The sequence below is a fragment of the Carica papaya genome, chromosome 6 (genome assembly GCF_054855325.1).
Source record: "Carica papaya isolate Zhongbai chromosome 6, ASM5485532v1, whole genome shotgun sequence".
Lineage (NCBI taxonomy): Eukaryota > Viridiplantae > Streptophyta > Magnoliopsida > Brassicales > Caricaceae > Carica > Carica papaya.
This window is the reverse complement of record NC_142314.1, coordinates 9,556,019-9,583,658: the sequence shown is the minus strand read 5'-3', so window position 1 is coordinate 9,583,658 and position 27,640 is coordinate 9,556,019. Positions and strand designations below refer to the sequence as shown.

The following is a 27,640-nucleotide window of genomic DNA, read 5'->3' as shown; positions in this document are numbered from 1 at the left end:
ATCAAGTTTGAAAGACATGACTCCCCAAGAAGCATGGCGCAGAATGAAACCTAATGCTAATCATTTACTAGTTTTTGAAAGTATGGCATATGTTCATGTTCCACAAAAAAGAGAGATTTAAGCTCGATGATCAAAGTGTCAAACATATTTTCATTGGGTATTATACAAACTCAAAAGGCTATAAATTATATAATTCAAGCAATGGCAAGATCATGGTAAGTAGAGATGTTGAATTTAATGAAAAAATGACTTGGAATTGGGAGAAGAAAGAAGAAAATGCTTATGATTTCTTTCCATACTTTGAAGAGGAAGACTAAGAGATCAAGGTACTTTTGCAAGAGGCAACTCTACCTCATTCTCCAACTCATGTTACATCACCCACTTATCAAAAAAGTTTAAGTGAAAGGCCACAATAGTTGAAGAGCATTCAAGATCTTTATAATGAAACTGAGGAGATAACTAATTTTGATATAAATGATTTGTTTTGTCTCTTTTTTGACAGTGAACCAATGATTTTGATGAAGCCATCAAAGATGAAAGATGGAGAGAAGCCATAGAGGAAGAGATCAAATCCATAGAAAATAACAATACATGAGAGCTATTCACTCTTCCTAATGGACATAAAGCTATTGGTGTCAAATGGGTCTATAAAGCTAAAAATGATTCTTAAGGAAATGTGAAAAGATACAAGCAAAAACATGGGATTGATTATGATGATATTTTTGCACTAGTTGCTTGCATGTAGACTATTCACTTGCTCTTAACTATTTCAACTCAAATGAAGTGGAAAATTTTTCAATTTGATGTAAAATCAGCATTTCTCAATGGCTATCTTAATGAAAAGGTTTATGTAGAACAACCATTGGGTTTCATGGTTGAAGGGCAAAAAGATAAATGGTCAAAATTGAAAAAAGTGTTATATAGGCTAAAACAAGTGCCAAGAATATGAAATAGCCATATAAACAAGTATTTTGAAAATAATGAATTTGTTCATTGCCTTCATGAATATGCTCTTTATGTGAAGTATCATTCTAATAGTGAGATTCTATTTGTGTGTCTATATGTGGATGATCTCATCTTCATGAGCAACAATTCAAGTTTGTTTGAATAATTCAAGAAAAATATGTTGAATTTGAAACGACTGATATGGGGCTCATGTCTTATTATTTGGCCCTTAAGGTGAAACAAATAAAAGGTGGTATTTTTATTTCTCAAAAAGGCTATACAATAAAAGTCTTAGAGAAATTCAAAATGTTTAATTGTAATCCTGTGAACACGCTTATGGAATGTGGAGTCAAGTTATCAAAGTTTGATAATGGAAAAAAAGTGGAACCCACTCTCTTTAAAAGTCTAATGGGAAGTTTGAGATACTTGACATTTACAAGGCTTGATATTCTTTTTACAGTTGGACTAATAAGTCATTTTATGGAAGTTCCTACTACCTCCCATATAAATGTTGCTAAAAGAGTTCTACATTACCTTAAAGGTACTATAGATTTTGGGTTATTTTATTTATCTTCTAATAATTTCAAGCTTGTGGGATTTTATGATAGTGATTTTGCTGGAGATATTGATGATAGAAAAAGTACAACTGGTTTTATATTCTTTATGGGTGATTGTGCAATTATATGAAGTTTTAAGAAGCAAGCTATTGTTACATTATTCTTTATGGGTTAGTCTGAATATGTGGCAGAAAGCTCTTGTACTTGTCATGCCATATGACTTAGAAGATTATTGAAAGAACTTCATTTAACACAGAATGAAGCTACTAAAGCTTTTATTGACAATAAGTATGCACAAGAACTAGCCAAGAACCCAATATTTTATGAACGAAGTAAACACATAGACACAAGATATCATTTTATTAAAGATTATATTGCTAAAAAAGAAGTAGAGCTCAAGCACGTAAAGACTGAAGATCAAGTGACAGATATTTTCACCAAACCATTCAAGTTTGAAGTCTTTCAAAAGCTACGCGCTAATCTTGGATTGAAAAGGAGATTTGCAAATTAAGGGAGAGTGTTAAGAATTAATTTACAAATTAGAATATAATTAATTATTTTGTTAGTAGTTGAACTTCATAAATTAGAGTCTCTACATATCTTTTGGTTTGGTAGTAGTTGTGGGTCATAAATTAAATTTATCAAGTTTGTTGGTGATTACAATTAATTCTATTAGTTGTAATAATACTTATAAATAGTCATGTACTTGAAACTTTTTGAAAGAACCACAATAGAAAAACTTGAGTCTTCTTATTAATCTCTCTAGGCTCTTCCTCATATCTCCAACAATTGGGAGAGTGTGGGTTATGGAAAAATTAGGACACTCTTTGCTTTAATTGCAACATATGTAAAAGGGTATTTCTAGCCATCTTCCACAAGTACACCAAACTTCTTGTCATTTTAGCATGCCTTAAAGTTTCCCTCAACATCTTCATTTTTATTAGTGGTTTCTGTCAAGGTAAAAAGATTCACTGGTAGAAAAGCATGTCGATAGGCAAATACGAAGATGAAGAAAAAGACAAAAATGAGGTTTAATTGTTTTAATTTATGAAATATTACAACTTTAGTGATGGAGTTAGAACTGATAAGAATGACTAATAATGAATAGTTTTTCTTATTTATTTATTTATTTTAAGATTTTTGTTTGTTTTTGAAAATGCTAGTTATGTGTTACAATGTACTTTGGTTTCATACATGTAAACATAGCAGCATTTCTTGCAGTGGAGTAGGTGAACAAATTAAGATTTTCTTTGTAAGCTACTGTGACTTTTTGGTGTATAATTGGACTTATCGGGTTAATTAGTTATATTGTATTTTTTAAAATAATAATAATCGCTTGTATTAATTATGAATCAAAACAGTAATGTTCGGAGTTAATGTATCCCAAATATGAAAATATGAACTTAGACGAGCAGCTCTCACTATCTTATGAGCCAACATAATACATTACCGTTTGACCCACTTAATCGAGACATTTGGTCTCTATTGTAATAACGCATGACAATCTGCAACAATAAAGCTTAATTCCAAGTGATCATCCTCCCTCACTGCCAATGCTCTCTGGACCTTTTGAGCATCCACCTCCACATTCATGGTCCCTATAAATTTTCCTCTATATACTGCAGAGCCTGGTGACATCCCAACAGTTTGGCTAAATGCGGTGATTTATATGTCATAATTCAACTAGAGAATACAGTCAGTACCTTACCCTAAAAATCCTCTATAATTGCTCCAAAACCCCCTTCAGAGTCCAAACATCTGAGAATTCTTAATTGGCTAGTTGTAAATAGCCCTAGGACTGTGGAACAAAGGATTATCCGGGACCTACAGTGAGGTATTGACGGTGATTCTCAAATATCGTGGAACAAAATGTGATGCGATGAGATAGAATGCAATATAAACAAAGACACAGGGAACATGTTATCTACTCTTAACGGTCAAAGTAAACCCTTTCATTCTGACATTCTAAATTCTTTAATTTGGAGTGAATCAAATCTCCTCAAGTAGGATTCGAACCTACGACCAGTTAGTTAACAGCTGACCGCTCTACCACTGAGCTATTGAGGAACAACGAGAGATTAGATCTCATAGAGTTCAATTCCCATTCTCAACCCATGACTAATATGAACTCGAAGTTTGCTTCGTAACCCCTAGAACTTCTTTATAGTGGCTCCGTTCCATGCCTCATTTCATAGGGAACCTTAAAGTGGCTTTATTTCATTATAATTATATTCCATCCATACCCCAATTCCATTCATTTAATATTCCTTTGGTCTCATTGACATAAGAGATGTCGTTTCTAGTCTATCTCTTCATATTTTTATATGTGAAAAGTTAAAAAATCATCATATAATAATCCAAAAATTAAAATAGAAAAGAAAAAAGGAAGGTTTGTGATGATTTTTAAATCTTTTATACTAGGTAATCTAGTATCCTTATGCATGAAGATAGTCAATTTGGTCGTTGTGGTCGGACTCTATTATGGATTTCTGACCACATTCTCTGTAGGGCCCTCTTAATATACCTTAGGTACAAATGGAATCTAATCTCTTTTTATTTATTTCTTTTTCTTTCATATTCTATTTATTCATTCCCTCTTATATGACCTTATAGCTAGAGCCCGCTAAGTGATGTGCGTAATACAAAGTTCATGGTGCAGAACTCGTTTAGTTCATCCTATTATCTTGGCTTATTTGCCTAATGGATACAATCCGCTCACGGTAAAACTTCATATGGATTTGATGTACTTTTATCTTCAACGACTGGCCTAACATTCAATGCGGGTCGAAGCATATGGTTGCCCGGCTGGTTAAATGCTGTTAATGAGAATAGTAATTCATTATTCTTAACAATAGGTCATGGAGACTTCTTGGTTCATCATGTTATTGCTCTAGGTTTTCATACAATTACATTGATCTTAGTAAAAGGTGCTTTAGATGCACTTGGTTCCAAGTTAATGCCAGATAAAAAGGATTTCGGTTATAATTTTCCTTGCGATGGTCCTTGACGCGGGGTACTTGTGATATTTCGGCTTGGGACACATTTTATTTGGTAGTTTTCTAGATGTTAAATACTATTGGATGAGTTACTTTCTATTGGCATTGGAAACACATCACATTATGGCAGGGTAACGTTTCGTAGTTTAATAAATCTTCCACTTATTTGATGGGATGGTTAAAAGATTATCTATGGTTAAACTCTTCACAACTTATCAATGGATGTAATCCGTTTGTTATGAATAGTTTATCAGCTTGGGTGTGGATGTTCTTATTTGGACATCTTGTTTGGGCTATTGGATTTTATGTTCTTAATTTCCTAGCGTGGTTATTAGCAGGAATTGATTAAAACTTTAGCATGGGCTCATGAACGCACACCTTTGGAAAATTTGATTCAATAGAGAGATAAAGCAGTGGCTCTTTCAATTGTCCAAGCAAGATAGGTTGGATTAGCCCACTTTTCTGTAGGTTATATATTCACTTATGCTGCTTTTTTGATTGCTTCTACATCGGGCAAATTTGGTTAATTGTTTTATCTGTGCTAATATAATTTCTGTTAATCTTTAATGGAGAAAGGGCTATGCCTTCTTATGTTTCTACATCTCGAATCCTACTTGTATCATTATCATTGATAACAGGAACTGAAGTATTGTGGCAAAGAAAAGTTTAATTCATAGGGAGAAGAAAAGGCAAAAATTGGAACAAAAGTATCATTTGATTCATCAATCCTCAAATAAAAAAATAAGCAAAGTTCCGTCCTTGAGTGATAAATGAAAAATTCATGGAAAGTTACAATCATCACCGCGAAATAGTGCACCTACACGTCTTCATCGACGTTATTTTTTAACCGGAAGGCCGAGAGCTAACTATTGAGACTTTGGTCTATCCGGACACATACTTCGTGAAATGGTTCATGCATGTTTGTTGCTAGGAGCAACGAGATCAAGCTGGTAAGTACTAAAATATCCTTTAATTTTTCTCTTTTTTTTCTATGATCATTGATCATAGAGGGCCCCTTTACCATTCTGTATAAATAGGCTATTGTATTTGTACAGATATCAAATAAGGGCCCATTCAATTCTTATTTGTCCATTAGTTTAGTCCCAATTTTTTTTTCTTTTCATCGCAGGGTAGAGCAGTTTAGTAGCTCGCAAGGCTCATAACCTTGAAGTCACGGGTTCAAATCCCGTCTCTGCAACATTTTTTGACAAAAGATGTTGGGCTTGACTCTGTTAACTAGTCATTAATTAATACTATCACAGGCAACTATAACGAATCTTTTATTATTATACATCTAAGTCATACAAGAAAAAAAAGTAGATTATTATACATCTATTTCATTTAGAAAGATGAATAAGTCCATTTATTTAGTTCTACATTTCTTGTATCTATTAGATGTATATGTATTCACTTAGATATACTTACATATAATATACCAATTCGACTATACTGCTATTGTATAACTAGTCCTTGTGAACTAATTTTTCTATATTTCTTACTTGGTGTAGCTTATTACATGGGTCGTGAGTGGGAACTTAGTTTCTGTCTGGGTATGCGCCCGTGGATTGTTGTTGCATATTCAGCTCCTATTACAGCTATTTTCTTGATCTACCCAATCAGTCAAGGAAGTTTTTCTGATGGTATGCCTCTAGGAATCTCTAGTACTTTCAACTTCATGATTGTATTCCAAACTGAACACAACATTCTTGTGCACCCATTTCACATGTTAGGCGTAGCTGGTGTATTCGACGGCTCCCTATTCAGTGTTATGCATGGTTCCTTGGTAACTTCTAGTTTGATAAGGGAAACCATAGAAAATGAATCTACTAATGAAGGTTACAGATTCGGTCAAGAGGAAGAAACTTATAATATCGTAGCTGCTCATGGTTATTTTGGCTGATTGATATTCCAATATGTTAGTTTCAACAACTCTCGTTCTTTACATTTCTTTTTAGCAGCTTGGCCTATAGTAAGTATCTGGTTCACTACTTTAAGTATTAGCAATATGGCTTTCAACCTAAATGATTTCAATTTCAACCAGTATGTAGTTGATAATTAAGGTTGTGTAATTAACACTTGGGCTGATATAATGAACCGTGATAACCTTGATATGAAAGTTATGCATGACCGTAATGCTCACAATTTCCCTCTATACCTAGCAGCTGTTGAAGCTCCATTTACAAATGGATAAGACTTTTGTTTTAGTGGAGACCGATGCGTTTTTGAAATAACTAAATAAATGAGCAGTACCAACCTTCTTGATAGAACAAGAAAGTTGATCATTGCTCCTTTATTTAGTTATTTATTATTATTTAGTAGTTTTTCCTATTTTTTATTTTTCTATTTATAGAATAAAATAAAAATAAGAAAACAAAAATTTTTATGTTTTCAACATAAAATCAGAAAAAAAAATTTATGAATTTTATTTATTTATTTAGTATCATACTTTTATTATGTTCTAATATTTTAGATTTATTATTTTTCAAAATAAGTTTTTACCACATTTTTGTGAATTTTGTTACATACATAAAAAAAAAGTTATAATTGTTTGTTGTTGTAAAGAAATTTCAGTCTTTGAAATTTCGAAAGTAATTGTTAATAAAGAGTACGTATAAAATAAAATAATAGGGACAGATGTAGCCAAGTGGATCAAGGCAGTGGATTGTGAATCCACCATGCGCGGGTTCAATTCCCATCATTCGCCCATTAATTTTTAAAATATTAAATTTTAATTAATATTTAATACTATTGTTCATTGTGGGTATAATGGTCGATGTTCAGGACCAAGTTATTATTATTTCTTTTTCCGCCTTTGCATTAAGCTTATCTATTTTTCTTAATAAATGATTTGCTACAAAATGATTTCTTTTTTTATAATGTATCATAAAAAAATTTTCTGGTCAGGTCGATAAGGTCATGAAAAGCATTTCGATTTATTTATCTCTTTTTTAAAATATTATAATGGATTTGTTTGGACCAATACATGATTTTCTTTTAGTTTTTTTGGGATCAAGTCTTATATTAGGAGGCCTAGGAGCATTATTATTTCCCAACCCAATTTATTCTGCCTTTTCATTAGGATTTGTTCTTACTTGTATATCCTTATTCTATATTCTATTAAATTTTTATTTTATAAAAGTTCATTGATATCTTCTTTTTATAAAGCAAATCGACTTCGATTCTTGAATAATCCACATCACTTCTGCTTCTATTGTAACAAAAGATTCTATTTTTATGTGGAAAAGCCCGTATCAATAATTATGATTTTACGTATAGACAATTCCTCAATATCTTGTTCATTCGCAACAAAATATTTTTTTTGTGCGGTGGTAAAAAAAAACATGCTTTTTTAGAGAGAGATACTATTTCACCTTCACAAATCGAGTCACAAGTATCTAATATATTCATATCTAACGATTTTCCACAAAGTGGTGATGAAAGGTATAACTTGTACAAATCTTTCCATTTTGCAATTCGATCTGATCCATTAGTTCGTAGAGCTATTTACTCGATTGCAAACATTTCTGGAACACCTCTAACAGAGGGACAAATAATCAATTTTGAAAGAACTTATTGTCAACCTCTTTCAGATATGAATCTATCTGATTCAGAAGAGAAAAACTTGCATCAGTATCTCAATTTCAGTTCAAACATGAGTTTAATTCACACTCCATGTTCTGAGAAATATTCACCATTCAAAAAGAGGAAAAAACGAAGTCTTTATATAAAGAAATGTGTTGAGAAAGGGTAGATGGATAGAACCTTTCAACAAGATAGTATTTTTTCAACTCTCTCAAAATGGAATCTAGTCCAAACATATATGTCATAGTTTCTTCCTTCGACAAGGTACAAATATCTAAATTTGATATTTTTATATACTTTTTCAGATCTATTGCCAATACTAAGTAGCAGTTAAAAATTTGTATCCATTTTTCATGATATTATGCATGGATCAGATATATCATGGCGAATTCTTCGAAAAAAATTGTGTCTTCCACAATAGAATCTGATAAGTGAGATTTCGAGTAAGTGTTTACATAATCTTCTCCTGTCCGAAGAAATGATTCATCGAAATAATGAGTCACCATTAATATTGACACATCTAAGATCGTCAAATGTTCGGGAGTTCTTTTATTCAATCTTTTTCCTTCTTCTTGTTGCTGGATATCTCGTTCGTACACATCTTTTCTTTGTTTCCCAAGCCTATACTGAGTTACAAAAATAATTCGAAAATGTCAAATCTTTGATGATTCCATCATACGTGATTGAGTTGTGAAAACTTCTGGATAGGTATCCTACATCTGAACTAAATTATTTTTGGTTAAAAAATCTCTTTCTAGTTGTTTTGAAACAAGTAGGAGATTCTCTAGAAAAATATGGGGTTCTAGCGGCAACATGCTATGGGGTAGTGATCCCGCTTATGGGGTCAAATCAATAGGTTCTAAGAAGAAATATTTGAATATCAATTTTATCGATATCATCGATCTCATAAGTATCATACTAAATCCCATCAATCGAATCACTCAGGGAAGAACTCCGTGGGACCCCTCCTTGACAGACGCCTAGATAGTGAAAGGTTATCCCTTTGCAACGCTGGAAGCTAAGCAAAGTCACGAAGCTGGCTGACTACGCTCGAGCAGAGCTCACATTTTTTCTTTTTGTTATCAATGAATAGATCTCTTTACTTGTATGACTTAGATGTCTCGTATTTTTTGAAAAATACATATCATATATAGTGGTTATACAAGATTGTCCGGTTAATGTTGCACTTCTAAAATCCCATTTCTAGCACTTGCCACTTCTGTGCATCCACCAAGCAGTAATTAGGCTATGCATTTCTCGTGCTTCCGAGTTCTCATGCTTTCTACCATTCCCATAGGAATTTTCACATGAGATGAATTGACATTTGATCCGCAAATAATTTATGAGTCCATAAGAACTCATTTCTCTCTACTCAAATCCTCCACATACAGCAAAACACCTCCGCAACCTCTTACTTGGTCCTCTCAGTGACTATCTGTTTTGTCCGCTCGGCAACATTATTGAACCGCATTGTCTGTACCGGGAGTCCCAGTATTTCTCAACACCCTCTCGCCTTAGGGCATTCCTTGAACACCATGCTGCACTGTTTCTTCTTGACTATGACACATTATATTGATTTCAATATCCTTTTTGTATAATCACGATTTGATTAAAAAGATATTATTTAGTTATCTCCACACAAAATTCTTGACTTCAGGCGATATCTCTGCTTTCCACAAGTGTTGCCATGGGTTACTCGTATTCTAACTCTGACATGACTGCAAACCTCTCAGGTGATGATTGTTAGTTAAAAATAAAAAAATTGAAGATAAAGATCGAAGCTGGAAATCTGAAAATCTGAAAAATAGAAATTTTCTGTAAAATAATTTTATGAAGAACTATATTGCTACAAACTTAATTACAAATTAGTGAAGAAATAAACTACATTTAAATAAAGGATCATAACTGCAAGAAGCAAGCCACGATCTCCACATACTGGAAAATGAAAAACTGAATCCTGAAGTCTAGGAACTGCTATTGACTTGGTAAAAGATAAACATGTAGGAGTGCAGTTTCTAAAGCACAAATAAATAACACTCCTCCTTGCACTAGGACCTGCAAACTCCAAGTTTTAATCGAAGAAGCTCAAACTTGTTTGCTGGAAGCGACTTTGAAAAAATATCAGCAAGCTGATCTTCAGATTTGCAGTGAATCAAACTCACTTCCCCTTCCTTCTGCACTTCCCTTACAAAGAAAAGCTTGATCTTGAAATGTTTGGTTTTACCATGAAATACTAGATTATGAGATATTGCAATTGCGATCTGATTGTCTACAAAGACATTTGTTTCATTTAATTGCTTAAACTGAAGATCACATAATAACTTTCTTAGCCACAAAGCTTGATTTACTGCTGCTGTAGTAGCAATAAATTCAGCATCAGCAGTTGATTGTGCTGTGATTTCTTACTTTTGGGAGCACCAAGAGAAAATACCTGATCCCAAACTAAAACAATACCCTGAAGTGCTCTCCATATCATCCACAGATCCACCCCAATTGATGTCTGAGTATCCTATGAGCTGCAAATTTTGACAATTTTTGAACTTCACACCAAAATTAACAGTCCCTTTGATATACCTCATAACTCTCTTTGCTGCTTTAAGATGTATTTCACTTGCACAATGCATGAAGCGAGAGAGAATGCTTACAGCAAAGATGATATCTAGCCTGGTTGCAGTTAGATACATGAAACATCTAATCAAGCTTCTAAAATAGCCTTCATCCACCTTATCAGTGCCATGATCCTTGCTTAGACTTTCCTTTTGACTCATTAGTGTTGTTGTTGCCTTGCATTCTTCCATGTTGAATTTTTTCAGTATTTCTTTTGCATACTTCCTTTGACAAATAAATACTTCACCTTTACTTCGTTTGATTTCAATTCCAAGGAAGTAAGTTAACACACCAAGGTCTGTCATTTCAAAAATCTGCATCATCTCCTTTTTGAATTCATCAATGAGCTTGGTATTGTTACCTGTCACCAACAAATCATCAATATAAAGTGAAACAATAAGAACATCATTTCCCTTTTGCTTAATGTAAAAGGTGACTTCGGACATGCTTCTTATGAACCCTAAGCTCAGCAGATAATCATCAATCCTACTATACCAAGCCCTGGGAGCTTGTTTCAAAACATAGAGGGCCTTCTTGAGCAAATACACCTTGTCTTCATGTCCTTTTTCAACAAATCCTTCTGGTTGCTCAACAAAAATCTCCTCCTGCAATAAACCATTTAAAAATACTGATTTTACATCTAATTGGAATACTTCCCAACCATTTTGTACTGCTATGGCTAGCACCAATCGAATGGTTTCCAATCTAGCAACAGGGGCAAATGTGTCTGAGTAGTCAACCCCAAATACTTGAGCATATCCCTTGACAACAAGCCTGGCTTTGTGCTTGTTTATTGAACCATCTGCATTTAGTTTGGTTCTGAACACCCATCTTACACCGATCACTTTTCTATCCTTTGGCCTTTCAACCAGTTCCCATATTTTCTATTTTTTAATCATTTGAATTTCTTCTTCCATTGCTCTCTTCCACTTAGGATCTCTGAGTGCTTCTTCATTTCTTGAAGACTCATATACTGCTACATTGCTTCTTTCATAAATGTCAGAGAGCAGTCATCTTCCACGAACTGGTGGCTCATCTTCTGATTCGGACTGCCAGTGATCAGCTTCTTCTTGTGGTAAGCTGATGGGAATACTCAGCTTTGAGTTTTTTAAATGATTCTCAGACTTTGATGAGTCTTTCCAATCCTATTTTTCTTCTTCATGAAACTGAATATCCCTGCTAACTATCATTTTTCCTGTTTGTGGCTGGTACACCTTGTAAGCCTTTGACACTGTACTATATCCCATGAAGATTTCTGGTATAGCCTTCTTATCTAACTTGTCACGCTTCACTTGTGGTACATGAGTAAAACATATACACCCAAAAACTCTAAGGAAGGCTAGAGATGGTTTATAACTAAACCATACTTCAAATGGTGTTTTGTCTCTTAAGGCTTTTGTTGGTAGCCTATTTTGCAGAAAAACCGATGTATTGGCAGCTTCAGCCCAAAAACTTTTTGGCAATTCTTTTTCATGCAACAAGCACCTGGTCATCTCCATAATGCATCTGTTTTTTCTCTCACTGACACCATTCTGCTGTGGTGTATATGGAGCTGTCAGTTGGTGCTCAATACCTGCTTCTTTACAAAACAAATTGAATTTTTCTGACGTATATTCCTTTCCATTATCTGATATGATGGTTTGTATCTTTAGCCCACTTTGATTTTCTACCAATTTCTTGAATCTCCAAAATATACTAGCCACTTCATGTTTAAATTTGAAGAAATAAATGCAGCACATGCGAGTAAAGTCATATATAAATATGACATAATACAAATTACCTTTTAATGAAGGCGTTCTTTGAGGGCCAGCAACATCAGTGTGAATTAGCTGAAGTTTCTTTGAAGATCTCCATTGGACTTGAGGAAATGGTGCTCTACTTTGCTTGCTAAATTGACAAGCATGACAGTTTGGCAGATTACCATCAAAGGCAGGCAATCCGGTTGTCATCTCATGCCTTTTCATCTGCAGCATACCTTGAAGATGACAATGTCCAAGTCTCCTGTGCCACATCTCGGTGTTATTGACTTCAGTGGAATAGGCAATGTTCTCTTCCTTGGATGGATTGAATGAGAAGCTTTTCCCTTGCATTCTTACTTTGAGAATCTCTTGACCTGAGACATCCTGTATATAACAGAATTTGTCTTCAAAAAATACCTTAAAGCTTTTTTCAATCAATTGACCTACACTCAATAGGTTTTGATCAATATCAGGCACATAAAGAACGTCAGAAATCTTTTTTGTGCCTGAATTTACAATTATGACTATTGTTCATTTCCCTTTCACAGATATATAGTCACCATTTCTAATTCTGACTTTACTGATGTCAGTTGGATTTAAATCCCTGAAGAGTTTTCTGTCGTTGCTTATATGATTGGTACACCCGCTGTCAATTAACCAACCATCAGTTGAACTGCTGCCGGCAAAACATGATGCTACAAAAAGATGATCTTCATCTTCTTGATTTGCAACTTGGGCTGCAACTTTCTGCTCTTCATCTTTTTCTCTGCAGATTACTGCTTCATGTCCAAGCTGATTGCATTTGGAGCACTTAGCATCGGGTCTTCTCCAACATTTGAAAGGAGGATGACCCTTTTTCCCACAATCTTTATAAGGTGGATACGATTTTTTCTGATTTCCAATTTTCCTTTTGACATTGGATGATTCTGTACCAGTTTCACTTCGCTCTTGATCCTTTTTTTTCTTTTTATTTTTGTTTGTATTTTTGTGTTTTGCCGCCAAAGCTCCTTCTACCGATGTGTTGTGTCTAATCAATCTTCTCTGATCTTGAGCCTGGAAAGCATTGAGCAATTCTGCCAAGGTGATGTTTGATAGATTCTTAGTGTTCTCCAAGGTTGTAATGGTTGCTTCATATCTCTCAGGTACAGTAACTAGAATTTTTTCAATAATTCTTGAGTCTGTAAATGTAGATCCGAGAAGCCTTACCTCGTTTGCAATTGATAAAATTCTGTCATAATAGTCTTTAATTGTCTCAGAGTCCTTCATTTTCTGTAATTCGAATTCTCTGATCAAGTTTAAAGTCTGCATTGCTTTTATCCTTTCATCACCAGCATATTCCTTTCTCTGATAATTCCAAATGGCTTTAGCTGTTTTAAGAGACATTATCCTTGTAAAGATCATTGGTGACACAGCAGAAAATAAACATGTCTTCGCTTTGGATTTTTGTCTTTTTCTCCTTATGAGTCTTGATTTGAGCGACAGTGGGATTATTTGGCAAGGCTGGAACATCGTAATCTTCTTCCACAGCCTTCCAAAGGTCCAAGGCCTCCAAATATGTTTCCATTCGTACTGCCCACATTTGGTAGTTGTCTCCATCAAAAATTTGTGGAGTAATTGAAGAAATACTGGCTTCTCCATCCATGGCGTCTGCTAAGTTCACTCTTGCACAGACGCATGTCCCTCAAGAAAAGTGCTCTGATACCAATTGTTAGTTGAAAATAAAAAATTTGAAGATAAAGATCAAAGCTGGAAATCTGGAAATCTGAAAAATAGAAATTTTCTGCAAGATAATTTTCTGAAGAACTATATTGCTACAAACTTAATTACAAATTAGTGAAGAAATAAACTACATTTAAATAAAGGATCATAACTGCAAGAAGCAAGCCACGATCTCCACATACTGGAAAATGAAAAACTGAATCCTGAAGTTTAGGAACTGCTATTGACTTGGTAAAAGATAAACATGTAGAAGTGCAGTTTCTAAAGCACAAATAAATAACAATGATAAGCAGACTTCACGATGTACAGACTATTTTTGGTGTGCACCCAGATAAATTTATCACAACGCTATGTCAAACTTAACGGAATTTCGAGAACAAGTTCAACTTCCTCTTCCATAAAAACCTTACCGATTCCTCATTCCAACTCTGTTGATCATCATTTAAAAGATAACTCACTTTCATATCCTCCAGCCCTGCTAAGCATTGACTTCTGACGGAAGCGTCACCTTCTCGAGGTAGCCATGGATCCAGCATTTTAACCTGCTCATCTGTTCCGATAATCCATCGCATCCCATTCTGTATCAAGTCTTTGGTACCAACAAACTTTGCCAAGTGAAACTGGGTCTTGCTCCCAGTTGCAAATTAAAAATGTCCCATTGAGCGAAATATTTAGCTTTGAGGGTTCGTGTGACCAGAAAGTATGGATTACTGATAATCTTCTAGTATTATTTTCCCAACAGAGCAATGTTAAACTCCAAAGTGATCTGAAGCTTAAACCGCTTTTCGCCTTACTTCGACTCATTGATTTCTACGACAACAAATGCAAGTTTCTTCTTCCATCATGCTTCATACGCCACCAAAAACTTTTCATCATTTTTTGGAGCTCTTCACACAAACTAAAAGGCAATCGAAACATTCCCATGCAGAATGCCGATATCACTTGTGCCACCAATTTCAAAAGAATCTCCTTTCCAGCCCTTGATAAGAGTTCGATGGGACCAACCTCGTAATCTCTTAGCAATCATATCTTTAACAAAACTAAATATGCATTTCTTCCCTCTGCCGACCAAAGATGGAAGGCCCGGATACCTACACATGGTCAATACTATTCAGCACACCCAGGATTCGGTTCAAGTGGTTTTGCGGTTTGATGGTGTTTTTATGCTACAGAAAACTCCAGATTTTTTCAGATTAATAGCCTGACCAGATGCCTCTTTATATATTTGCAGTATCTATTTGACTCGTAAACTCTCCTTCGTATTGGCCCTAAAGAAGAAAAAAGAATCACCCATGAACAGCAAATGAGAAGTGCTTGGGCTTCGTGGGCAGACCTTTACTCCATCTCCTTGTGCTTTTTCTTTCTGGAACAGTGCCGACATTTCTTCAACACACAAGATGAACAAATACAGCGACAAGGGATCACCTTGCCGCAGGTCTCGATGGGATTGACCACAATTTCTTTCCCATTAAGATTCACTTTTTAAGTGACTGAGGATACGCAATTTATCAGGAAACCAACCCACCTACTGTCGAAACCAAGCTTCAACATTACTACCCCCAGATATTCTCGTTTGACTCAATCGTAGGCTTTGCGAATATCAATCTTCAAAGCCATTTCTGATCTTTCACTCCTACCTGCTGTTTTCATATGATGTAGTAATTCAAAAAGGCGAGCAAGATCTTGTCTGTCATATATCTACCAGGGACGAAAGTGGATTGAGACTACGAAATAAGCATAGGCAGGACCATCCTCAACCAGTTAGCTAAAGTTTTTGAGAACATCTTGTAAATTACATTACAAAGGGATATAGCTCTTAAATCCTTGATGGATTCCGGGCGATCCTTCTTGAGGATGTGCACAACTGTGTCGTTGATATTTTGTGGAATATAACCTTATGGTCGCAAATCATCTATGGTATGGTGAGCCGCAAATCAGCTATGGTGTAGCGAGCCACAAATCTGTTGTGGTTGAGCAAGCCGTGAGCTGTCGATAGTGTCACCACAGTAGTAGTGGGGAGTCTGTATTAGCCCATTTTGGCAGTGCACTACGATTTCCGGGCCTATTGTGCTCCAGAATGTTTGGTAAGATGCTGGGATCATATTATCCGGTTTCGGTGATTTGCCTGGATGCATATGAAAAATAGCCTCTTTGATCTCCTCCGCACTTAGTTGCTTTAGCAGTGCTGCATTTGCCTCTCCAGATACCCTGCTTACAACACAACTAATAACCGATAACAAGTTACTTGCAGTGGCCAAGAACAATTCTGTAAAATATCTGACTATGTGATCTTGTAACTCAAACTCCTCCCAGATCCAATTTCCATCTACATCCAGTAAGGCTGCTATATGATTTCGTCGTTTGTGTTGGGATGCTTGTCGTTGGAAATATTTAGAATTTTGACCCCATGTGTTAACCAAAATTTCTTCGTCATCTGTCTCCAGAACGTCTCTTCCTATTCAAGCACCTGAATATATTCATTATTCAGCTCCGATAATTTTTCTGTATCTGTGGTATTACTTCTTCGACGTTCCCTGAGTACCTGTTCATACATATTTCTCTTTTGGTCCCTGAAGCAAGGCATTGAGGAGCTCCCCCATTCCTGCAGGAAGTTGGCGCAGGAAAGAATCTTTTGCATAATGTTCCCGGTCGCTTCTACTTCTCATCCGTGCTTCACCACCTCTGCAATATTAGATTGTAATAGCAAAGCATTTTCGAATCTAAACTTTTTGGTCACTTACCCATTTCTTCTCCTATCGTACATCAGTAAAATAGGTGTGTGATCTGAAACTGGCGCAGCGTGATTTTTCAAACGGGCGTAAGGAAAGTGGGTTAGCCATCGATCATTTACCATGCACTTGTCAAGGTTTTCTTTGATCAAGTTATCCATCGATCCTCTGGACCAAGGATACTTGTATCTCAACAAAGGGAGATCGATCAATTGACAGCTCTCAACAGTCTCTCGAAAGCCCGACAAAAGAGCATCAGAGGGTACCATACCACTATCTTTATCCTCTATCGAGAGTAGGTTATTAAGGTCCCCTATTGCTACCCATGCTCCATTCTGCCTAGCATATAAGTCTATCAGAATTTGCCATGATTCCCTTCTTCGACGACGCTGCAGTATGCTATAAAAACTAGGGACACTCCATTCTATTCCTTCCTCTGTTACCACTTTCATGTCAATATGGTTCATAGAGAACGATGTGATTGAGACGTTATATTGTTGTGACCAAAACACCGCCAAATCCCATCTTCTTCCCAGCCGATCCACTCTAAATACATTTCCAAATCCAAGCTTACTTCCTATTCTCTCCAACATGTTCTCGATGACTAAAGTTTTAATTAAAAACACTATTTCAGGCTTGAATTTCGTCACTAGCTTCTGCAGAGCTAGGACTGCTCGGGAGTTGCCAAGTTCCTGACAGTTCTAGCTTAATATCCTCATGACTTTTGACGAGTCTGCTCTGCAGGTCTTGCCGATCTCTCTTGTGATTGTTTACGATGAGCCAGGTGTACTTGCCTCTTAAACTCAATTCATTAGTGTCTGTCTCATATATAGTATTTGGCAGGGTCTTTTTTTGCTATCTTTTTGGGCCAAATTGGTATTTTCAGCTTTGGATCTTTGAAGTCGGCCATTATGCAACCCATTGCTTCCTTTGCATTGCGGCCCATAAGGGTATCTTGATCCATATAATTGCCTCCTACCCATTCTCTCCCCTGTAGATTTGAATCATTAGATCCCATAATATCTGTGGTTTTAAATGGTTGATTCGAATTTGAAGACTGTCCCTGTTATCCGCTACTCCCCTGAATCTCACCTCTAATCCCAGGATCACACCTCCTTGTTCATCCCGCAACCAACGGCTGGCCGGTGTTGGGTTCCAGCGAAGCTTGGCTCTAAGAGATTCATCTCATTCGACCTTCATGGTTCTTGCATGCAGGTGAATGAATAACTTACAGAAATTCTCTGAGTGTTCCAAACGCCCGCATAGTTACCAGTAAATTGGCAGCCCTTCATACAAACATTGCATACATGGTGGATCCATCCCTCATGTCCACCGCCACTCTTATCTGCATATACACCTTGCTACTATTATTCATTTGTCAGGTATTATAATCAATAAACTTCTCCAAGAAATTCCCAAACTGCCTCACTATTGATTCTGAAAAGAAACCTGCCGGGAGGGAGTGGACTTGGACATAAAAAAAAAAAAAGCAAAAAAGAAAAAACCTATGGAGCAGAAGAACCCAGAGTGTACTCTAGGAGCAGAAGAAGAAAAGACGTGACCATATAATATATATATATATATATGTGTATATATATATAATTAAGTAATAGAAAAAGAAAAGAAAAGAAGAAAAAAAAATAGATAGAGAAGAGAGAGGACTGAGCGGCATCCACGGGAGAGAGAGAAGGGTCGCACGGCGTTGTGCCGCAATCAAAGGAGAAAGAAAGAGGAGAGGAATCGCCATCGGTTAGAGAGAGAAAAAGAGGAGAGAGAAAGAAGACACGCGGTGGGTAGAGAGAGAAAGGAAAAAGAAAGAAGAAAGAAAAAAAAAAAAAAAAGAAGAGGAGTTGCGGGAAAAAGGAGGAAGAAAGAAAAAAAAATGAAGCTACGGGAAGGAAGGAAGAAGAAGAAGGAAGGAAAAAAGAAGAAAAGGAAAAAAAAAGAGAAAAAGAGAAAAAATAAATAAATAAATAAAAGAAACAAAAGAAAAAAAATGAAATGAAAGAAAAAAATAAATTAAATTAATGAAGAAAAATGGAAGAGTGGCGACCAAAAATGATGTTGGTGCGCCGCATGCGACGACGCGCACTGATTCGATCATCAGCTCCCGATATTTTTGGTAATACGTGTATGATGGCGCGTGGTGATGTTGGCGACGAGAACCGCGTGTTCCAAAGTAAAATTCATTTCTCATTTCGCGTAATATAATTTTTAAAATTATTAATAATTTAATATATGTGTTTTCTATTATAAATAAGGAAAACTATCGAAACAATATTCAGATTTTCGAGAAGACCGTAAATTAAGGTAAAAAGAATTTTTAAAGCTTTCCCAATCACACCATAGGTAAGAATTATATATATTACGTATGGAGACATAAATTATATGTTTATATAAATGTGTATATGTATAGTGTTGTGTGTGAATGTTTAAATGTATGTATAGTATAATAGGAATATAATTAGTATGCCTAATTTGTATTTGTTTGTGTTCATGTGTGTGTGTATAAATATATATGTTGTTACGCATGTGTGTGTATATATATATATAAAAATATATGGTGAATGTGATATGAATTAATAAGAAAAGAATTGATAAGAACAAATACGTGAATAAAAATGTACATGATATATTGTGTGTGATTGTGTGTACGTGTTTAAGTATGAACGTATGCGTATGTATATCTAAAAATTGTGTGTGTGTGAATATAAATATATATTCTGTTTGAGACATGTACTGAAGATACATGTTTGCATTGTAATATATGTGTGTGTGTATTAATATGTGTGTACATATGTTATATATGTGAAATGTATAACCAGTGTGTGCATGTGAAATTTGGGTACACTGCACTTATTGTGTGATCTGATGCAGATATATGATACACTGTACTTATTGTGTGATCTAGTACAGTTGCGCGAGAAATATGAGTATCATGTGCTGCTGTGTGATCTGGTACAAGATGACTTAAAAAGTGGTTTGAAATGTATGTCTTTGATGTACGTGATAATATTGTTTATTTTGTGTGTATATTTGTGTTTAATTATGTATAAAAAGTAAGATCTTAGACATGAAAGAAGCAAATTAAAAATGAGACAGATTTGAAAAGAGTATAGAGTGTAAGAACCTTGAATACCTACTCGTTTAGTCTGAATCGATGATGGTAGGGTGCGTGTATGGCTGAAGTTTAGCAGGTATGGTGAACCTGCACATGGATAAAGTTTGAAGTTTAGTCTAGATGTAGATAGATATTTGTGAGTGTAGGTCACCTAACAAACGTACTTGCTGTGACCATTATGAAATTTACTTATGTGTGCTATCAATGCGATGAGAAGATCCATTTTACATCTCTTCGATGATGATATAAATGGTATCGCGCGATGAAATCTTAGATATGATATTTTGAGTGTATTGTGGTAGTTCGAGTGTAAGTGTGATTTGAAATGAGAACAAGAATTAGGTTATAAGAGTGGGGATTAGAATATGTTTAGTATGATGATTTGTTTTATTGTGTATTTTGATTGTGATGCTTGTTTGATATTTTCTTTGATGATAAAAATTATTATATTTTATATATTACGTGAATGTATGTACGTAAGTCTCCGTTATAAAATCTTTTTTTTTACTAACTTCGTGAAGCTCACCCCAATTCACTTCCATGCAGGTTAAAGAAGATGAGGAATGAGTTCAATATCAATAGAAGATTATGAAGAAAAACTTTATTAGCTTTTATTTTAATATTACAAATTAATTTAGATGCCTCAATTATCTGTAAACGAATAATTATTCTGTCACATGGGATATGTATTAAAGTGTAGTTTCACTGCATATTTAATATTTATCAGTTCCACTAGTTGAAAATATTGTACTAACGTCCGTACCCACCGATATTGGAGTTCGGAATGTTACATTAACTCCCTCTATCAACCTCCAAAGTCAGCCAAAGTGTTTTTCATGGGAGCGAATTCGACAACCTCCTTAGTCAAAAAATGCCCTACAAGGCACAACTCATAAGATTCCTGGTGTTCCATTATGGCATTTGTGATATCCCATCCTCCTTCTTCAGCTTCAGTGATTAAGAGAGCGGTTAGTTGTGCCTCCATATCCATATTGGTCGCAGTGGTCACCGATGTACGTTATACATAAATCATGCCAAAATGGCAGACATAAATGAAAACATGTAAAAAAAAAAAAAAGCAGGAAGACTAAATAATTAAATGTGTAGTCAAAACTAAATCTTATTGGCATACAAATTTAATATGATATTACATAACATTAGGCAATGGGTAGAAAAATTTGGAGGGGTCTAACTGCAATAAAATTTTAAATGAGCTTTATTGAATGTATATATAGAAAATATTTCAAAATAGTTATTTTTAAATAATATTTTAAATTGATTATTTAAAAATTAAAATTAATAGAAAATAATTCAATTAATTTATTTATAATGTAATGTGTTTTTTACTTGCATAAGTCAACTAAGTTAAAAAGTTGAATCAAATAAGAAGATTGCTGTGATTTTTTCAGGTGAAGAAAACTTAAATTTTCATTGATTTCATTCATTTTAAAATTAACAATTCAAAGTGTCTCTAAATAAACTTACATCAAAATTAAGTTTTTTAAAAATAATTTACCACTATTTAAAAAATAAATATAAATAAAATCTTCTAAAAGATAAACTTCTATTAATTACATTATTTTAAAAAAATAAACATAGAATAAATCTAATTAAGATAAACTTTATTTGAATTCAAACTAATAAATAAAATAAATTATAATTTTTATATTAATCTTTAATAAAGACAAATTTTCACATTTGGTTGCTTAATATCAAGATATAAGTTAGTTGTCAATCCAAGAATCACATTAATGAAATTCATATCTCAACTAAGTAAATTTCCTTCTTTTAATTAAAAGCTTTCACCATTAACTGAGATTTATTTATTTTCACTGTCTTTCTTCAACTTGAACATATTTATTCTTTAGGAGCTTCTTACTTTCTGAAAGTTTTATCAGCTCATAAATATTGTTCTTCTTCTTCAAGGGATTCATCTCTCTACATAAGTTTCATCAACTTAGAATTTCTTCACGAATTTAAACTTCTTAGAAGCTTTTTAGCTCCCCCTCTTCTGTAAGAATAATATGCTCAAAGTTGGAATATCTTGTAAAAGCTATGTAGGAAATCTTCTAAGTTGGGGTACTGCAAATGAGGTGGAGAGGGTTACGCTCCATGTTTAACACCTTTTCTATGTATGGTTGTGCGAAAAATTGAACTAACCCAATTTAACTAATGAAATTGAACTAATTTAGAAGGTCTAGTTTGGTTAGTTAGTTAAATAGGTTTAGTTTGATTAATAACTTAAAACCAATTAGTTTTTTGATTGGTTTTACTTCTAAATTTTGTAACCATAATGATTGATTCAACAAATTAGTTTTAAAGTACATATTAAATATATGATATTATAACATATACTATGTTATATGATATATGTAGTATAAAAAATATATTGCAATATACTTTATTTATATTATAATATATAAGAAAATATAACTTTGAGTTAACTAAATTATTCAATTATTAATTGGAGTAGTTGGAATTATTTAGTTGGTCTCGTTTCAGTTAGGTTGGTCAAACTTAATGGTGTGATTGGTGAACATGGTTCGGTCGTTTTTTTAGTTTTCAAAAGCTTTTAACCGAACTGACCAAATGCACAACTATCTTCTTTTGCATCACTTACATCAGCTATTACTGGCTCAATATCAGTATCATGTTTTTCATTCAACTCCTCACTTGTGTATACTTAATCGCTAATAAAGAATTAACTCAAATGTTGGTGCTTGACTTTTTAATCTTCCTTAATTTAGGTAGAGTTTCATGCTCTTAAAACACTGCATCTCAACATACAACCTTTTTTTACTAAATTTAGTAACTTACACCCAAGCTCTATATCTTCACAGCTAAGAAAAATACACGGAATGGACTTGTCATACACCAATTTTGTCTTATTAAAATATATGTATATATATAAAAGGCTTGCAAATAACAATCTATACTAAAAGAAAAAAAGGGAAAAATGAAAAGAAACAAAAAAAGCCTAGCCAGCCTAAGATGTCCAGTTGAACACCCCTACATGCCCTAAAATATTAAAGTTTCGTGTATACTCTATAATAACATCAATCCGTTTAAACTTAAATATAAAGCCCTAAGGGTTTATGGTTCTAAAAAAAGAAGAAGAATGAGGGGGAATCACGACAATTGAGGTGAGAATGAGAGGTGTGCACAACTCTTGTTAGAAAAAATTAATCTCTAAAGTATGCACAATCTCATCAAAGTAAAAGCAAAAAGAAAAGAATACAAGGATTTTACGTAGTTCGACAATATGTCTACATCCACGGACAAGACTGGTAAGAAAGAATTCAACTATGTAATCTAAGAATACATCACTAATAGATTAGCAAACCTATTTATAAAGAGACTAATAGAGTTTTTTACAAATAAAACCTCTCTAAGATATACATAAAATATTCTCAGGGATAAATACAATTAAAATTCAAATAAATTATTTTCAATGATAAATATAAAAAAAAATCTAAATAAATTATTTCCATAATATAGATAAATAGCATTAAAATTAAAGACACATCAATAACTCTAAAGAGAGGAGACTGTGCATGGATAATAGGAAATTTGACTTTTTCACGATCCATGAAGGATATGAGAAAATGAGATTTATAGAGATCAATTCAATAAATAATACATAATAGATAGAGATTCATCTTAAAATGACTAAGGTAGATTAGCCATGTGGAACATACTCTAATATTTTCAACAACAGTTCTATTCATCCTATTAGCAACACCATTATATTGTAGGTTATAAGAATTGTCTTCTCATGTTTGATATAATGATATGAACATTAGACTTCAAACTCTGTTGATGTATAGTCACCTCCATTATCACTACAAAAACACTTCAAGTGAGCATATTTTTCTTTTTTTACTATGATATTAAACTTTTTAAAATATAAAAGAATGACAATGGGGTGGGTTGTTGGACAAGTTTTAACAAAATTTAATGCGCCCCGATTAAAAAAACTTTTGCTTTAATGCCTTAAACCCAATGTGAGTTAAAAAAAAAATTGATTTTTTTCCACATTGTATAGGTTTACAGTGAACACTCCTCACCTTGCCTTGGTTAGCTGAAGATGAGATGGAAGACTCTTGGTGAGCCGCAAAGCTGAAGATGAAAGACTCTTTGCTATCTGCAAAGCCAAAAAGATGTTGAGAAGAAATGTCGAGTAGCATTGGAATGCCAAGTATGAAGGTGCTATAGAAGTTATGACTCTCGTGATAACCTTATAATTTGAGAAGCTAAAAGTGAAAATCATTTAAAGAAGAAGATTTAAATGATGAGATGATGGAAGAAGATGCAAATAATGAGATGAAGGAAGAAGATGATTACATGAAGATGGAAGGAAAAAGATAAAGGAGGTGACTTACTCGTTGATGGCTGGTGTTGTATGTGTTGATAAGATTATGAAGTGGAGTTTACAGTGGTGGAGTGTGTCAGGGTTTTTAAGTTTCCTTTATATAATTTTAATATAAAATATATTTTATATTTCTTACTAATAAATAGTGTTAAGTCGGGTTCGATAAGTTTTTGCAAATTATGTTCAAATCTACCTTGCCCTAGTTTGATAGATTAAAAAAAACTCACTCTGACTTGACCTGGTCTAGTTTAATTTTGGTTTAAATCTGAATCGGTCTCTAACGGGATAAATAATTTTGGCAGGGTCATATAATTTTTGCCATTCCTAGAAGTACTCCAAAAGTTAGTTTTCTTTTTCTTCAAAACAAACACTAACAACTTTCATGAAGCATCATTAACAAAAGTCACAAAATATATACTACTATACATACTTTTAATTTCAAAGAAGTTACATAGATCATAGTAAATTAAATCAAATATATAATATTTTCTTTTGAAGATACTACTAAAACAAATCAATGTTGCTTTTTTAATAAACAAATATTACAAAAGTTTAAATTCATATCTATGGTGAAGAAAATGAAAGACTTTTTTACCAAAATTTATAAGCTTTTGTCACAATATGAACAAGTCTATTATGGTAAATGTCAAGTGAAACATCATCCTCAACTATGCTCAATTCACAATCAAACAACTTTAATAAGAAATACTTCTAGCCATGACCATAGAACCCTTTATTAACTTTTATTTTCTGATTACTAATGTAGCTGTATTAACCATTCAAATCTAAAGAGAGGGTTGATAATTAATTCAAGTATAGACTCGGTAGCTATTATACATCTTTTAGAGTTAATGTGTAATCCAAGTCAATCTCTACTCAAATGTACAATGGTTACTGCATCTGTATGACTAGTATTGCTCATCTTTAATAATTCAAATTTTCCTATATTATACTCCAAAAAAATTCACTTATGAGTGTATTATGGTAACATGCTCTTAAATCAACGATCGACTCAAAATACTTTATTTTTAGTCTTCTCATCACTATGTTATTTCTTAAAAAACTGTTTTTTCTTTTAATATTATCATTTTTACTACAGTGATAATATTTGATTTTTTTACTGAGACTTTTCTCCGTATTTATCTCGCCTTTTAGGATCTATACTCTTGTTCTTACATTTGTTCTCTACCATAAAAACCTATGAAGAATCTATACCAAGATCCCTATATTTGATCTTTTTATTTTTCATACTATCTTTTACTATTTTTAAGTTGATAGCACCATTGGGAATAAAATTATTAAAACTCATAGCCAATATTTTCTAACTATTAAGCCAAGAACTCAATAAAAGTAAAATCTATAATTCATCATTGAGCTTTTACCTTCCTGATGCCTAATTAATTTACCAAAACGTAAAAGTTACTTAGATGTTCTCCTACAGATCGCCCTTTTTTAAACTTCAAGTTTACCAACTTTACCGCTATTATGAAGATAAATACTATACTTAACCCATTATTTAATATTTTCTATAGCATTTATGTAGTTTCTCTCAATCATCTTTAGATTTTCCATTAGATTTATTTTTTTCTTAATTTAATATGATCAAATAAATCCTTATAGTACAATAATTCTCCATCATTGATTTCTAAATTTAGTAATTTGTATATAGAATTTAATCATTGAATCTACTAAATTATTCATCTTAATTCACATAATTAAATATCACACTCTATTTTTATGACACAAATAACATTAACTTAATCAAACCCAATAAAAAAATTAAGCACACTACAAGAAATAAATATTGTAAAAGGAAAGTACATAGAAGACCCTTCAGTGCAAATGAAAAAAACTACTGACTAAACTCTGAATAAATCCACCAATAAAAAATAATAAATATAATTAATCACAAATTTAGATTTTCTAGTTAAGATATACCTAAATTATTTCTCTGATCTATATCTTATAAACTTTCATTTTTGTAAATAAAATACTAGAGACAGTTTCTAAAATATTTTTAAATAATGAATACCAATTAATTTCTTAATCTGGATGCATGATTAAGAATAAATAAATACAACAGAAGCCCTAGAAACCAAAAGCCACCATAGAAGCATTCTAGCCAGCAGTGATTTAAAGAAAATTTCCAGTTGTAATTTATGACCAGATTTTAGCCAATTGGAAGACAATGCATTTGCCTTAGATTAAAGTATGAACAGAACCATATTTTGTGAAATAATTAATGATCCAAACTTTAAACATATAGAAAATAACTTGAGACACTCTTTTTAGGCAGATTAATGAAAAAAGAAAATTGAACAATCTAAATTTTTTTTTTTTATTAGAAAACAAAAACTTAAAGTGGAATTTGCAAATAGAAAATAAAATTGCATGCAAGTTTTTTTAACAAAAACTTTTGCATTTTATTAATTACTAAACTAATAATATTATAATAAGTAATAACACAAAATTCTAACAGTTTATTTACTTGAATTTTCACCCATTATTGCAATTAAATTTTTTCACAAACTTAATTATGGATATATATATATATATACACACACACACACACTCACACGTCTGATATTATCTTTATCTGTAAAAATAAAGATTTTCACCTCAAATATTTAGAGTTCTGGATCAAAATGATTGGTAAAGCTGAGGATTTCTGTCTTTTATGCTCTGAATCAACAATTATCTATTAGTTATATATACAAATACTACCATAATGAAGCTTCAACTTACAACTTTATTTGGATGTAATGTTCTTACTATAAATGAGGAAGGTATGTATGTACATATGTATTTGTGTTAAAGAATGGCTTATTTTCTCGTTTTTAAATATATGTTTAAAGAGAAGAAAAATAATAACGAAATATAAAAAAACAGAAAACCAATTTCGGTGATAAGTAATTTCCACTGGGAATCTTTCAATCCTTACAGATCATATCCACAGTTCTTATAACAAAACATTATGAATTAGACCACACAACCGAACTTTATAGTTTGATTTTGACCCTTTTTTCCTTCAGTTATTCCAATATTTCTCAACCAAAAAGGTCTAATTAACGACACAATTGTAAAATGTAACTAAAAACAACAAATTTATTACCATATATAATTCAAAATTTTCCCCTCAGTAAAAGGGAGAAAAGAAAACATAATGTTTCGCACTAACAATCTGATTTTCGCGATCGGCAATTGCTTGACTCTTACGATAGGAATTGGTTTGATCTTCTTCTCCATAAATGCTGGTCATAGGCACACGTCCAA

At 33.2% G+C, this 27,640-nt stretch overlaps 2 protein-coding genes and 1 non-coding gene across 3 annotated transcripts; all 3 read right to left on the bottom strand.

Annotated features, from left to right (window-relative positions):
* Positions 1–3,497: 3,497 nt before the first annotated feature.
* On the bottom strand, positions 3,498–3,569 carry TRNAN-GUU (transfer RNA asparagine (anticodon GUU)). Its single transcript has one exon. It is a non-coding gene; the product is annotated as a tRNA-Asn (tRNA).
* Positions 3,570–11,562: 7,993 nt separating this feature from the next.
* Positions 11,563–19,262, bottom strand: LOC148253297 (uncharacterized). Its single transcript, XM_088223113.1, has 2 exons — positions 14,556–19,262; positions 11,563–14,121 (listed from the first exon to the last, which is right to left on the bottom strand). The coding sequence occupies exon 2, from the start codon at positions 14,062–14,064 to the stop codon at positions 12,958–12,960; it is 1,107 nt and encodes a 368-aa protein (XP_088079239.1). The 5' UTR covers positions 14,065–14,121; positions 14,556–19,262; the 3' UTR covers positions 11,563–12,957.
* LOC148253298 (uncharacterized) lies at positions 16,080–17,467 on the bottom strand. Its single transcript, XM_088223316.1, has 3 exons — positions 16,887–17,467; positions 16,698–16,827; positions 16,080–16,583 (listed from the first exon to the last, which is right to left on the bottom strand). Exons 1-3 carry the CDS (start codon positions 17,465–17,467, stop codon positions 16,080–16,082), a joined length of 1,215 nt encoding a protein of 404 aa, XP_088079442.1.
* Positions 19,263–27,640: the final 8,378 nt, after the last annotated feature.